Genomic DNA, 14,539 nt, shown 5'->3' with positions numbered 1-14,539 from the left:
TTGTGAGGGGACTGACTTTTTTTAAGTACATCTTGAATATGGCAGTCAGTAGAAGATTTCAAAAATTCTAGAATCTTGAAAAAAAATTGAAGATTGTTTTCGAAATGCCAAAATCCTGAATCTTGAAGATTATACAAAGTCTGAGTTATCGAAAGATATACAAAAAACTAGAACCTTTAAAGTATATAAATGTGGGAAATTTTAAAGATCACATACTAGAATATTTTACTGGGTGTCAGAAAACAGTAAAAACCGACATTTTTTTTAAAGTACATCTTGAATACTGAGAGGAAGTACAAGATTTCAAAAGCCACACAATCTAAAATCAAAGGTTAAAGTCTTTTTTTTCTAAATGCCAGAATACTGGAATTTTACGCATTCACAATATTTCTTTGTGTGTGAGATCAAAAAAAAAAATCAATGCAGAGTCTTGAATTTTTTCATTCTGAAATCTCGAAAGCTATTTCAAGTTACATAATATCTCAAAAGTGATCGCGCGCGGAAAGATCCTTCATAGATTGTGGATTATAAGTGGAAATAAAAGTTGATGATAATGGACCGTCCTGTGTAACTCCATGATATTGAAAATAATAGTGCTTAATATTAATTATAGAGTTATTTGTAAATACTATCTGCTCCGTAAAGTTTTATTAAGACAGATAATCCATGCCAAATTAACAAAATAAAAAAAAATATATTCAAAATAGCAGGATATTGAAACTTTACAAAGTTCAGCATCTAGAATATGCATATCGCTGAGTTCGGGATCTGAAAAAAATCTCGAAAAAGAATATAGAAAAATACTCTAAATCACAGAATATTAAAAAAAAAATAATTTTTTAATAATTAATTTTTTTAAATTCCAAGAGACTGAAACGAAGTTATCATGTACCAATTTGTTCAGAATCCGACATCATCGATATTTCTCAATGTATGAGATTTCAAAAGTAATTCAAGTAATTCAAAAACCATGAAGAAATCTAAACATGAGCTCTCTATTTTTTTATTAATACCAGAATACAGACATTTTTCACAGTCCATCATCTCAAATATTTCTCAGAGTGCGAACTATGCAAAGCTAAATATAGAAAATTTTACTAAGTTCGCAACTTCGAAAAGCTTAAAAATTTCCTGAAGTCCTAGAAACTAAAAAAGACAAGTTTGGATTTTGATTTTTTTTAAGCCCAACATCTTAAAAGTTTCTCTCAGTCCAAGATTTAAAAAAAAAAACAAAGCGCGTATACTACCAGTCCGAGATCACGACAATTTTGTTTTGTTTTATTTTTCAATACCCGGAAATGCTGACGTTTTGTCATTGTTTAGCATTTTCTAATATTTCTCTGTGTGCGAGATCTAAAAAAAAAAATATCAAAGAAATAGGGTTAATGCCCCCGGCCTAAGTGTCCCTAATATAGGGTCCATACATGCATTTCGAAGCATTGCTAATAATGTATATCTAATATATTTTCCGGTAGCGTAGAGTCAACAAAGTAAAAGTGAAAAGAGAGCAGCAAAATGGAGCACATGCGATACGACGATGGAGTGATGCTCGTTAAGAAAATACCCGGAGATGGGCTCTATCAGTTTTATAAAATGCAACTAAGAACTCAAGATCACCATACAAAGACCAATGGACTTACGTCAAACAGATTAGAAATAACATGAGAGACTATCAGTGGCTCTAACTGGAGAAATACGAAGCGTTAGAGAGAAAAATTACAATGAATTCCAGAAGAAGCAATCAACGGCGGTGGTGAGCGATGGTGAGAGGTGTCCAATTATTCTTTAAAAATTTAATATCAAAATTAATCTAAATGCGTGCCAGGTTTGAAATGAATATGTTTTAACCTGGAAGTGTGTATGTAATACCAATATCCAATTGATAACGGTGATGCATACATGGGGGGCTTATTATGAGTGAAAGTGACCTCGGAATGGGCGTGACTCTCCAGACATTCTGAAATGGGTTGCTGGATCTGTAATAGAGCTATCACCTTCTAACTCACGGACTAAAGCTGTCTGCAATTAGCGCAAACAAATTAGAGATGGGTTTCTTCCATAATACCATTGCTGGCCAGTGGGGGTTAGATTGAATACACACACACATACATACATTTCGAAGGAAAGAATTGTTTGACAATGTTTCACTAGCAACCAAAAATATCCAATTTGTATTGTCCAGATGACCCCTTGGGCGACTACGGTGGGCTGGGCACGTCGTAAGAATGCCGCACGACGACCCAGTGAAAATCGTTCTAGAAAGCGACCCAATAGGAACAAGAAGAAGAGGCGCGCAGCGGGCAAGTAGAAAGTGACCTGCGGACCCTTCGCAGACTACGAGGCTGGCGAAGTGTGGCCATGGATCGAGTAGAGTGGAGACGACTTCTTCGGACAGCAGAGGACAACAAGGCCTTAGCCTGATTGGTAAGGTAAGATGACACCTTGTTCTACAAAAAAAAAGAAGAACAGGAGATACAATACCCCTATATGTATTAAAAATCTTCCTAAATACCAAAATCATGAAAGTTATGTTAATTCACATAAACTAAAAGAGAATGTTCTAGGTCGAAAACCAGAATGCTGAAATTTTACAAAATACAGCATCCAAAATATATCTCTGAGCACGAGATCTAAAATAATATTAAATCAAAACATTTAAATGTCTCAAAGAATCAAAAAAAATCAGGGAGAATTCTAAAAAAAGGTAATTCATAAGATAATCAAGTTCAGAATCTGACATTTTCATCAGAGTTTGGCATCTTCTCTCTATCTAAAATTTCAAAAATTATTTAAAAAATCAAATTTTGAAAAAAAAAAAAAAAAAAAGACTGAACGATAACTAATGTGGACATGAATCACACGTAATGAAATAACAACATTCCCAAGTAACGAAACAGAAAAGGAAAAGAAAGCAAAACCCAAACTGAAAACAAAGCTAAGAAACGGACAACAGACGAAGGAACACCAACGTAGCAAAGTTATGATAATTATTCTACTCAATAAAATTAGATAAAGCAATAAAGATTAGGAAGGCGAAAGGGAAGAATCAACAACAGCAAAATTAAACGAAGCAATAAGAAAACATAAAACTTTCATACTACACTAGGTACAATATACTACGGAACCGTATGAGTGGAACAGAAGAACAACAACAACTACTAATAGAAAGAAGAAGAAGAAGAAAAACTAGTTGGGAGGAAACATATGGGGAACACGACTGCACAGAAAACGATGTTCCGAAGAAAGTGGTTTCGCTTATGTACGGATTTGGGTGGATAAGAAAAAAAAGTGAAAAACAATCTCCTCCGGAGTCAGGGTACACGGTAAAATCACAAAATTACTAGGTGTTTGGAAATGAAAGTAAGAAACGAAACGATGGTCCTCCACGCTTGGGTGTGTGTGAGTTTGTGTTTGGGCGAGCATTTGTAGAAAAAAAAACATTAAATTACTGCCAATTGGACTATCGTATCATATCGGCCCGTTGGTATTAGGTTTAGGGGATCGCCTGCAAGTGGGATAAGTGGACAAAAAATCGTGTCTTACCTTTTTCAGATGTTTGTTGACCCATTTTGTGAATGTTTTCTTCTGTATGGCATCTCGTTCGTCTGTTGTTTCGGGTGGGAAATGCGGTGGTTGGAAGAAAAGAAAGAAACGTGATTAGTAATTTGATAATTGAGAAAAACACGGGGTGTGGTTAATCAATTTCAATCGGCATGCGGCAATCAGTGGTTTTGTTTAATTTTCAACTTAAAATCTCGTCGTTTCGAGCCAATCGATCGGTGGCTTGAGTGTGGTCAAATTGGCAAGAAATGGTTGTTATTGGCACGCAAAATTGGCGCATTTCGAACGACTTGGTTCTCACTGTAAATCAAACCACGGTGAATGCTTTGTTTTACTTTTCTTTACTGACGCTTAATTAGTCTGGCATGCGTAGTCCAGTTTCGCAGTGACGATGAAGATTGAAAACATCTCCCGAAAAATTCGTTTTACGACGACCAACTTGCTTCTAATTAAAAAAAAAACAACAAGCTAAGCTGGCATGAAAACTAAAACAACTTAGTCGTAAAGACCAAACATTTTCCCGTTTTTCAAACACTGTGGAATCATGAATGAAGTATCCAACTGCGGCAAGAAAACTTTCAACGACAAATCGTCCCCCATTCACAATTTCCTTGGGTGAGAGCTTCTATGGCTCGGGCCAGGTGAGAACCGGTTCTACAAACTTGATCACTTACTAGAGCAGCAGCAGCAATCTTGTCGTAGCTGATGTTGCTTAGAACGCATTTCCGACGGACAAGACCACCAAACAACAAACTACTTGCTTGTTGTTCTTTTAGACGTCGACAGCGACATCGACACGGGTTGGCTTGACGTTGTTGCCGTCACCATCACCGTCGTCTGGGTTTGGTGGCGCTAGGTATTGCGGTTTGCGGGTATTTCACAGACGGATCTAATTCGGTTCTGTTTCAGCAAGATTATAAGTAACTCAAACCGTAATCGTCGGGCTACATGACCCATATTCTATCAACAACGAAACAAGACACAACAAGATGAAATGTTCCCGCCAAAAACAAAATATGAAATGTGCCTATAAAAAAACATGAAATCTACACGAAGACAAAAGTACGTAAGAATTGCATAAGAACCACTTATGAATTGTTACCACAATCAAACGGTTTGAATTTAAATTATTTGCCTTATGAAAAATAATGTTGACAAATAAATAATAAAACGGAGCAGACTGGAACCGAAGCATGGACGTTGTGTGTTGACCACTCATCTTTCAACGCTTGGGAAAATGAAATGGTTAAAGGGGTATAAAAGCTATCTCATGTTCGACGAAAATCATTCATAAGTCACGCTTATGAAATTCATATTTGTCGTTCATAAGCCGACCCTCAGTGTATGAATTTAAAAAAAAACGGTTAAAATCGGCGCTTCCCGAGCAGGAGGTAATTTATTCTTATGGATACCAACTAAAGGTATGAAAATAGCATAACTGGCAACCTAAATATGGTATTGACGAGGCTGACATAAGAGGTAAAATACCAAAAATAAGACCTCCAAAATATTCTACGAATAACGAACTAATAATTAATTTAGTTATTATAATAACTGACGGATAATAGACGCTTTTTATGCCAGAATACCATAACTTGCTATGTGAAAGGCCTTCTAATACCAATACAATTACTCTTAGAGGTGTTATTGTCTGAAAACTGAGAGATCACATTTTGTTATTTTGATATTTATTTGATATTTTACAAAATATTTCGATAACTGAATAATATCAAAACAAGATTTTATACCAAAATAAGGTATCATACTACATTAAGGTATACCGTAAAACGGGGTAACATTGATAGTTTTTTAAAGTATATTCTAAATATTTTTTACAGCAATGAATGTTTTTCAAATTTTATATTTTTAAAACAAGTACTGAGGATCCAAGAGTTAATTCGTTAGTAATATGTTGAACGAAAATTAAAGCATTTGCATTATTTTTTTTAGTTTTTTAACCGAACTTCAGTATTTTGATTTGGGGTTACTTTGATAATGCTCGATGAATGTAGAAAAAAAATGGGTGAAACTCAAACAATTTAGTTCTTTAAATATGAAACTTTGCATAAGTATATAATCAGAAAACTTCATAAGCAATAAGAATACAACATTGAATTTGTGATGGCTGTATCGGAAATTAATTTCAAAAGTGATGGTTTGAGTGCTTTTTCAAAAAGGTGAAAAACACGAAAATGATTTTTTAATATTTTTGTAAAATATGTAACACATACTATATAAAAACAATGTTTCTTATTTGGAAAAAGCACCGCGAGTAAATTTATTCTTTATATTAAACTATCAACGTTACCCGCAATATCAACGATACCCCGTTTTACGGTACATATGTTATCGGTTAGCTATCGGTTCCTGCTCGGGAACGAAAATCTGCAGGAACGAATCACTCGATACCTCAAATTGGTATGGATAAGCCTGACATAAGAGGTAGAATACCAAAAAATGTTCCCACAATACTATCCCGAGCAGGAACGAATATCTCGATACCTCAAATTGGTATGGATGAGCCTGACATAAGAGGTAAAATACCAAAAAATAATACCAAAAAATTTTTCCCGCAATACCATTCCAATACCAAATTATGTTAATGCAATACCAAAACATTACCACCCAGGTATTCTTTTGGTATCCAAATATCAATTTTTGGTATTGACAAAGTATTTTGCATGTAATTTTTTGGTATTATTCTTTGGTATTTTACCTCTTATGTCATACTGGTCAATACCAAATTTTGGTATCAGATCAGAATTAGGTATTCATTAGTTATTTTCTCCTGCTCGGGAGAAGATGAAATGTTCCATAAAAATCGCTGATGTTTATAAAACATTTTATCTTTTTTATTGGTACATTTCATATTTTTTATGGAACATTTCAGTATTTTCTAGGGAACATTTAATAACTTTTGTAGGGGACATTTTCTCTTTTTTTGGATCAGTATTGTTTTATGGAGAAAATTTAAAAATTTACTGGTTCAATTTACTTATTTATCGTGCCTGCACAATTTTTTTTATTGAGCATGTCGACTTAAGTATTGGCACTTCTGTCTGCTATTTAATGGGGTGATTTTATAACATTCCCCAGAAAACCATTCCCCAGCATTCCATTCTCCAGCATTCCATTCCCCAGAATGTACCATTCCCCAGAAAAGCAAGCATATTCAAAGAATTAATTATTTCTTTTTCTTATATTTTCAAAGAAGGGAAAACCGCTTGATCCATTAGGGTCTCCTAAAACCCCTTGACACATTAAAAAGTTTTATCTTCTTTTTATATACGCGAAAGAAGGTTCCAGGAGTGACTATAATAAACAAAAAATAGTCAATCTGATACATGGCATACTTTTCTGGGGAATGGTACATTCTGGGGAATGGTTCATTCTGGGGAATGGTGCATTCTGGGGAATTGTGCATTCTAGGGAATGGTTTTCGGGAGAATAGTTTTCTGGGGAATGTAATAGAATCAATGGGGTAATTTTTGAAATTGTATTGAACATAATGATTAAAAAATGGCTACAAGATCATTTTTTCGTTTGACAGCGTTTTCACCTAAGACCCATCACGCGACACCTCAAATCACATCTAAATTCAAAAACAAGTTCGATGGTGCTTATACTGAGGTTCTGGCAAAATCTGGACTTGATACGGGCGTTTTCCCGAAAGTGGTCAGTATATAATTAAGGTCAAAACCCACCATGGATTTAAGAAATTGAATTCTCATCGCAAGGTTGCCTTTACACATCGTGTTATGGTGTGTTAAAAAATAAATCATTCATTACTCTTGGACTTTAACAAAATTTAAGGATTCGGACACTTTGAAGAATTGTCTAGAGAATTAGGATGAGAATGCCAAATGGTTTTGAGCAGAACTCCGGACCCCTACAATTCTCTTTCTTTTGAGGATAGTTCAAAAAATATTCTGAGGACAATTCCAACGAAATGTGACTAGAAATTCCTGGCAATGTTGTGAAGCATTTCAGAAAAACTGTAAGGACAACTAAATGTGAATTACAAGATAGTTCTGAATAGACTGTTATGGAGATAATGAGCAGAATTCCAAGCAATTCTAAAGCCACTCTGAAACAATTTCAGGGAGCGTTCTAAAAGAATTTGAAGAATTCAAAGTGATTGAACCCTACGACAAATTTAATGCTGATACGGATACCATTCTGACACTACCCCTAATGATCAGGTAGAAAATCTATTAAATGTTAATCAATCAATTAATCAATCAATCAATCATTCAATCAATCAATGAAAGAGAATTCTAAAGAGAGCTTAGAAGGAATATCGATGGTTGAATTCCAATGCTGAATGCAATGAAAGCCAGTGCTGATAAAAATCATTTCTTCTACACTCAACTTAGCTGAAAATTAAGACAACCTTAACAGATAGACCAACTACCTGCATGAGTTTGAATTTTGACATAAAAACATTCTCTTGATCAAGGCAACCTCTGAGTATCGAAGTCAACATTTGTTTTTCTTCTTTTGTAGCTGGATGTTCATTATCACATTGTCAATATAATTATTCGTCTTCATCTTGGTGATGATTATTTTCATTTCACACAAATATGGCGGTGAAGAACGTGTCGTGTTGGTTTTTACGCACATTTCCTCATGCTGAATTAATGATAATATCGTTGTTTTAGGCTCTGGGTCGACAATATTCAAAATAATCATTTTTCCCAAAATGAATTTGATTATTTTGCTTTTGAGGATCGATTCTGATTTTGACAATTTTGGGTTGGATAATCAAGCACTGGTCAATATCAACAAACGCGTATTCGTTGATGTATAATGGACTCATTTGTGCATTTCGCTCGTACGTGACAGTGAAGGTTTTCAAAACAAACGCAATTCATCTACACTGGATTGAAGCGCTACTCCTTGCGTGCGATGGTAAATGATAAAAACAGACGACACTGATTAAAGCACTTCTATGCAAAATTTTAAGCCAAAGATAGTTCCACGGTAATTTCTAGGGGCATGGCAAGGTGAAAGCTGGCAACCGAGCGGACAAAAGATTTTATTATTATTTATTATTGTTATTCCTTTTGCTGATCAGCTCGGACGCCAGCTTTCACTTACCAACGGCTTAAGAGAATTCATAATCCATATGAGGGAATTTAAAGAGATTTCCGAGAGGGTTTCAAAGAACGACTCAAGAGGGAATTTGAATGTGAAATCTGAGAAGCATTCCAGAAGATTGTGGACATCGAAAAACACTTGTAGATTGGAAAAGCTAACAAAAAATCCCGTGTCTAAGGTTTAGAAACTTCTTGGGATTCTCATATGCATCATTTTGGGAAATTATCCCGGACTTGGGCTTGACAAATTAGCAAAACTCTAGGACATTATACATAGTTGAAGATGCCAAGTTTCAAATGACAGACTTAAAGTGGTCATTTTATACTATAGATGAGGAGATGAAAGTATAGAGTTGATAGTTCCGTTAGAGTACGGCAGTGTGAAAATTGTATATAGAGAGTAGAAAGTGAGCCAGGACAACTTTGAGGAAGGTACGAATCGGGTAAATCATCTCTCTTTACCAAGCTACCCCGTTGGAGAGGGATGGTGAAAGGTATTCCCCCCGGACATTGCTATTTGTTTAGTCCTCAGACTTAATTTTTGGCATCCTGAAATAACGATTGAGAATTCCGAACTTGAAGCAAGAATGGTTTTTGCAATACTCGATTATCCAGAGGCTTGAAAGAAAATTCACACGGTTAAACGAATCACCCGGATAATCGTGCCATTTTTTACTTCGTGGTCGCTTATCAAAGACAGTTCAAGAGATGATGAACATTAATTGCACGGGGTTTATGTGCCCAAATTGAACGTTTAAAAATTATTTAATTCCTATTTCCTAATCATGGTCACATATAGCAGTAACTGGAAAACAACTTTCGATCTGATTTTTGGCGATCAATATTCATCTCACTTTCTTTATCAATGGCTGAAGCCACCGACAATTTTGAGTGAATATATGAAAACTCGATGTGCTCATTTGATGCTTTGAAGCCACCGACAACGCATTGAGCCTCCCTTAGCTCAGTCAGTAAAGGCGCAGCTACAAAGCAAGACCATGCTGGAGGTGGCTGGGTTCGATTCCCGGTCCGGTCTAGGAATTTTTCGGGTTGGAAAATTTCTCGACTTCCCTGGGCAATAGAGTATGATTGTACTTGCCACACAATTATACTAATGCAGAAATGGTACAGGCATCGAAAGTTCGCAATTAATAACTGTGGAAGTGCATCTAGAACACTAAATTGAGAGCACGCAATAAGCTAATATGCGATATGCAATAAGCTTGAAATGCGAAGAAGAAGAAGAAGCCACCGACATTGTTGAGTGGAAAAATGGGCACTAGGGTGGTCAATATAACAACCCTCTGCTCCCTAGAACTGTGCAAATTTTTTTATCGAATTTGGATAAGATCTGGATTTGCGGGAGAGCTCAAAATTTTGTATGGGAAAATGTTTAAGAAATAGAATGAAACTGTGCAGAAACGTGTCAAAAAGTTAAAAATAGCTCTATTTTGATTAAACCTCGAATATAGATTGAGGTATAGATAAAATCCTCACGATATTGGTTTTAGACATCAGCTGGATCAGGTATTATTGTGAAGATCTGCAACGGCTCAACAAGTTAAATCACGTCTTCCGGTTATTCTCTCAAATATCATGTTGCTCAGAAATTATTCCAAATACCTACAAGTGTTCAAACATCTCCAAAAACTCCTCAGGGTATTTTTTCAAGAGTTCAGTTTAATCAGGTATCATTCTGAAGATTTAAACTGCACAACAATTCAAATCATATCTCCCAGATGTCCTCTCAAGATACCAGATTTCTCGGAAATTATTCGGAAGGCAGGAGGTCATAAATCTCAACAAAATCTTCGAAATATTTGTTCAAGACTTCAGTTTAACCAGGCATCATTCTGAAGATCTTCAAATCACATCTCTCAGATATTCTCTCAAATGCCAAGTTACTCAGAAATTATTCAAAAGACCTACAAGGTATCATAGATCTCCAAAAAAAGATATTTGTTTTAGACGTTAGCTTGATAAGGTATGATTCTGACCATCTTCAAGTATCCAACAACTCAAGCCATGTTGCTCAGAACTCATTGCAAAGACCTCAAGGTGATCACAAATAACTCCAAAAATTCCAGTGTTCGAAAATTCAAAACACTTCTCCCGTGCATTTTCAAGACACCCGGATGCTAATAAATTGTGCGAAAGAACAAAGATTTTCAAAATATCCTCAAGATTAAAATAACACCAAGTGATAAGAGATCAGCTTGAAAACCTCAAGATGTTTTTTTTTTCAAGATTTTAGAGTGATCAGGTATCATTCTAAGGATATCCAAGCATTCCATAATCCATATCGTGGTGGTCCTAAATCTCAAAAAAAAATCATCTAGATATTTGTTCAAGAATTCAGTTTGACTATTCATTTTACATTGACATCTCCCAGATATTTTCGCAAATTACAAGTTGCTCGGTAATTATTCAAAATACATCCAGGTAATCATTAATCTTCGAAAAATCCTCAAGATATTTGTTTTAGACTTCAGCTTGATCAGGTGTCATTCTGAAAATCTTCAAGTGTCCAACAGTTCATATCATATCAGAAATTCACTCATCATACCAAGTTTCTCAGAAATTATTGCAGAGAACTTCAAAATTCCAGTTCCCAGTTAAGAGTCCCGGACCACATTGCCCACATCGGTACATGTTTTGGGAGCTTCCGAAGTGATGGTCACTTTTTAACGTGCGCATGAATTATCATTGGTAGCTATTTTGAGTGCCCAAAATCACATTGGCGTTTCAGGAGAACAATCAAAATGCGACACATCAATCGATGTTATTCTATACAAATGTTGTATATCATTAAATTTTGTGAATGCGGACATTTTCGGCAGAATTTAAATTAGTAAGTAGCGTTCGATCTCACCACAGGCGTATAAACTCAGGCTTTCCACATCAACTTTTAAATTTTCCCGCAATTCTACATCGGCTTTCTACCTCAATTAATTTGTTAATATGACTATAAAGTGCCAGCCAACTTGCTTTGCATGTTGACTTTCTTATGTCATCAGTGCACAAGTTACAGTCTGATTCCTTCTGCTAATCACATTTATCACCACTGTTTGTTTGTAAATAGAGGTTAATACTCAACAGTCACAACCGTAGGACGTGAAAGACAGAAAGATAAAACCACTTTCAGTCGCTGTTGTGTTGAATTGTAACTATCGTTCGTTTGTGAACCCCCACACGTTTCAGTTGGAAAATTCCGCATTTTGTGTGGTTTTCAACCTACCCGTCGTCGCGACAACAACGCGCAGATTTGCAAAGGAGACATACAAATTTGCATTCGAAACCTTTGGGCTCCACAGGTAGTATGTAGGCAGCGACATAAAACAGCAATGCGGAAGGTCATGGCAAAATGACACCGGCTGACTGTGACACCTTGGCTCTATTAGGTAGCCAGATTTTGCTATTGTCGCCGTTCGTTTATGTTCTACAGTTTCTGTTGCAATGTGAAGGCGAACGAAGTGCGCTAATATAATTGATATAATACAAATTTTAAGGCTTATATGTGCCGCATTCGGCGAAGGAACATGAAAAGTGAGTGGACCCGGTGTACGTGTTCTGCGTTTGAAGATTAAAAACAAATTATGGCCATTATTCATCTTGATACGAGGAGAATACGAAATGATCGGATTTTGTGGAAGCGCCTTCGGGTGCGAAATCATAATCTTCTGCAGACGCCATTATTGGTGGCGTAACCGTCGCAGTTGCCATTCGTGCTCGGAATGGCGAAACGAACGGATCTTTGCAAGTCCCTTTTGTTGCGTGGTGACACCGTCAATAAACACGCACTTGTTTTCCCAACGCCGACACTTGATCGATCGATCTACCCATTTTTGTCATGTAGAGGACACATTTTCGGTTACACCACGATCGCATCAATCAGCGTGTCTATAAGGTTGTAGTCTGATTCCACTCGACTCCGATCGAATCGCAAAACGTGAGCCGATTAGTCAATTGACATGCACCTACAACTTAAACCTACAAAGGTAAACCATTTCAGATAAGAATCGACCAAAACACTATGTCTTTTCGACGCTTTTGGAGTGATAGATTGGATTGCGGTAATCGCCGTAAAATAGAAATGATTCATGGGAACTTTCGTCATGGCCCTGAATTCGCTTGAAATGGATACCAACTGACCGAGCGACCGACCGAAGCGGTTATATTACTGCACTCTTTTTTTTCAGTTAAGCCCCATTTAAATTTCGTCAGTCGGTGGAATGCATTCTTCACGCTTTGCGGATCCTGCACGCGGTCAACTTTTTCCCTTCAACTATTTCAGAGGAAAACTCGTGCCGACAACATTCCGTAGCTCGTGTCGGCTTTCGGAACACCTTTCGGAATCACGCGCAACCGCTGATAACAACAAAAGAGATCCGCCAGAGTATGTAATATTTTTACAACCCATTTCGGAACGATAAGAGCCCACCCGGGTTGGTGTGTGTTTTTACAACTGCACCGATATGAGCGAAATAATAACCAACGAGAATTGTAGAATTGTTATATGCGTGAAAGGTGGATTCACGTACACAGTTTTCGTTCATGGTAGAGAAGGCACATGTATATGACAGCTGCGAACAGTTTGCAAACAAACTTGGGGAGAAAATCCACCATTGGCGGTGGAAAATACTGGCTCCCTCTCAACGTTGCATGTCTGTTGGTGAGCTTTGCCAGGATAAAGTCAGCGTTGTTTTGAGAAAACGAATTGCAAAAGTGAATTCACTTAATCCGTCCGAAACTGCATCTAAAAGTCCATCAAAACAGCCTGAATTTCGAACTACCCCATGTGAAAGTTGGTGTCCAAATCTCCGAACATCTCAAGTGGACAACTGAAAAACTCAAACAATTGACGTGAAGAAAAACACTCGAGAGTTTCATCAACGGTCGAATTCTGACGAACCGTCGTAATCCTATCTACATCAGCTGGTATCAAATGCGTTTCGAAAAAAGAAACCCCCTGAACGCCGAATCATCACAAAAAAGGCGATTGTTTACAAATCAACCACTTCGAGGAGAGGAAACAAAAGATGTATACCAACGCAGCGACGAATTTCGTCATCTGCAATGACGACAACGACGAAGGAAACCGCGCGTTCACCCCTCCAGCTTATCTTCTTCTAAAACCGACATTTGAAACCAGTCTGGCAACCAGAGCGCACTTCGTTAGGTACTTGAGTGATGAATTGTGTGTCATCGAGCACCCAAACCACCAGCGGACTAAAATGATCCAAAAGAGACGGGGAAGAAACTGAAACACCGCATTGTGTTTACCCTTCTAATTATTAAATCATCGAGGGTTCCCATCTTTTCTCGGACACTGGATCCGATTTCTCGCGACAATCCGTCTTTGGTGGTGATACACTTCCTGACCTTGGATTGTTCTTGATCTGCTGCTGCTATCCCCCTCCCCCCTCAAGTGTTTAATATATTTTATTACTCTTTTGGTGTGTTTTCCGTGAAACAACACCCACACACGGGTTTGAAGTTTAGCCACGCAGACTTTGAAGGTAAGCCGCCATAACGACGAAGACGACGATGGCGGTGGCTGCGGTGGCGGAATTGGATACTTTTCCTTCTCCGGATGCTCCCACATCCATCTTAGCGCTGATCTAGGTCACGGTATCTCTCGTTCGTGTCTCGTGTTGTGAGTGACCTACTATGGACAATGTATGTGACTACGAAGCACAAGTCCGAACCCCAACGCGCTCTCGACCAGCACAACCTGGTGTTGGCGTAGGTGGGTCAACTTTCCGAGTTGAACAAGGTCCCGCAGTAGCGGGATGTAGAGGGTCTTATATGGTCCGGTAGATTTCCACTCAGGGATTGTTTACGAATGGTAAAGATACAGAAACAAACACGAGAACGAA

At 37.3% G+C, this 14,539-nt stretch overlaps 1 protein-coding gene across 38 annotated transcripts in view; it reads right to left on the bottom strand.

The window, feature by feature from the left end:
• The window catches only part of shot (dystonin-like protein short stop), a 483,119-nt gene that overhangs the window by 221,216 nt on the left and 247,364 nt on the right, over nucleotides 1-14,539 (bottom strand). For all 38 annotated transcript variants that reach the window (XM_065235656.1, XM_065235655.1, XM_065235657.1 and 35 more), the window contains exon 3: nucleotides 3,544-3,605. In XM_065235656.1, coding sequence (XP_065091728.1) covers nucleotides 3,544-3,605 — 62 coding nt within the window. The remainder of the gene's footprint in view (nucleotides 1-3,543; nucleotides 3,606-14,539) is intronic.

Source organism: Ochlerotatus camptorhynchus, unplaced genomic scaffold (genome assembly GCF_037179485.1).
Source record: "Ochlerotatus camptorhynchus isolate MF236.1 unplaced genomic scaffold, CSIRO-AGI_Acam_v1.1 ptg000503l, whole genome shotgun sequence".
NCBI lineage: Eukaryota > Metazoa > Arthropoda > Insecta > Diptera > Culicidae > Ochlerotatus > Ochlerotatus camptorhynchus.
Note: the sequence above shows the minus strand (reverse complement) of the source record. Positions and strands in the feature narration are given on the sequence as shown.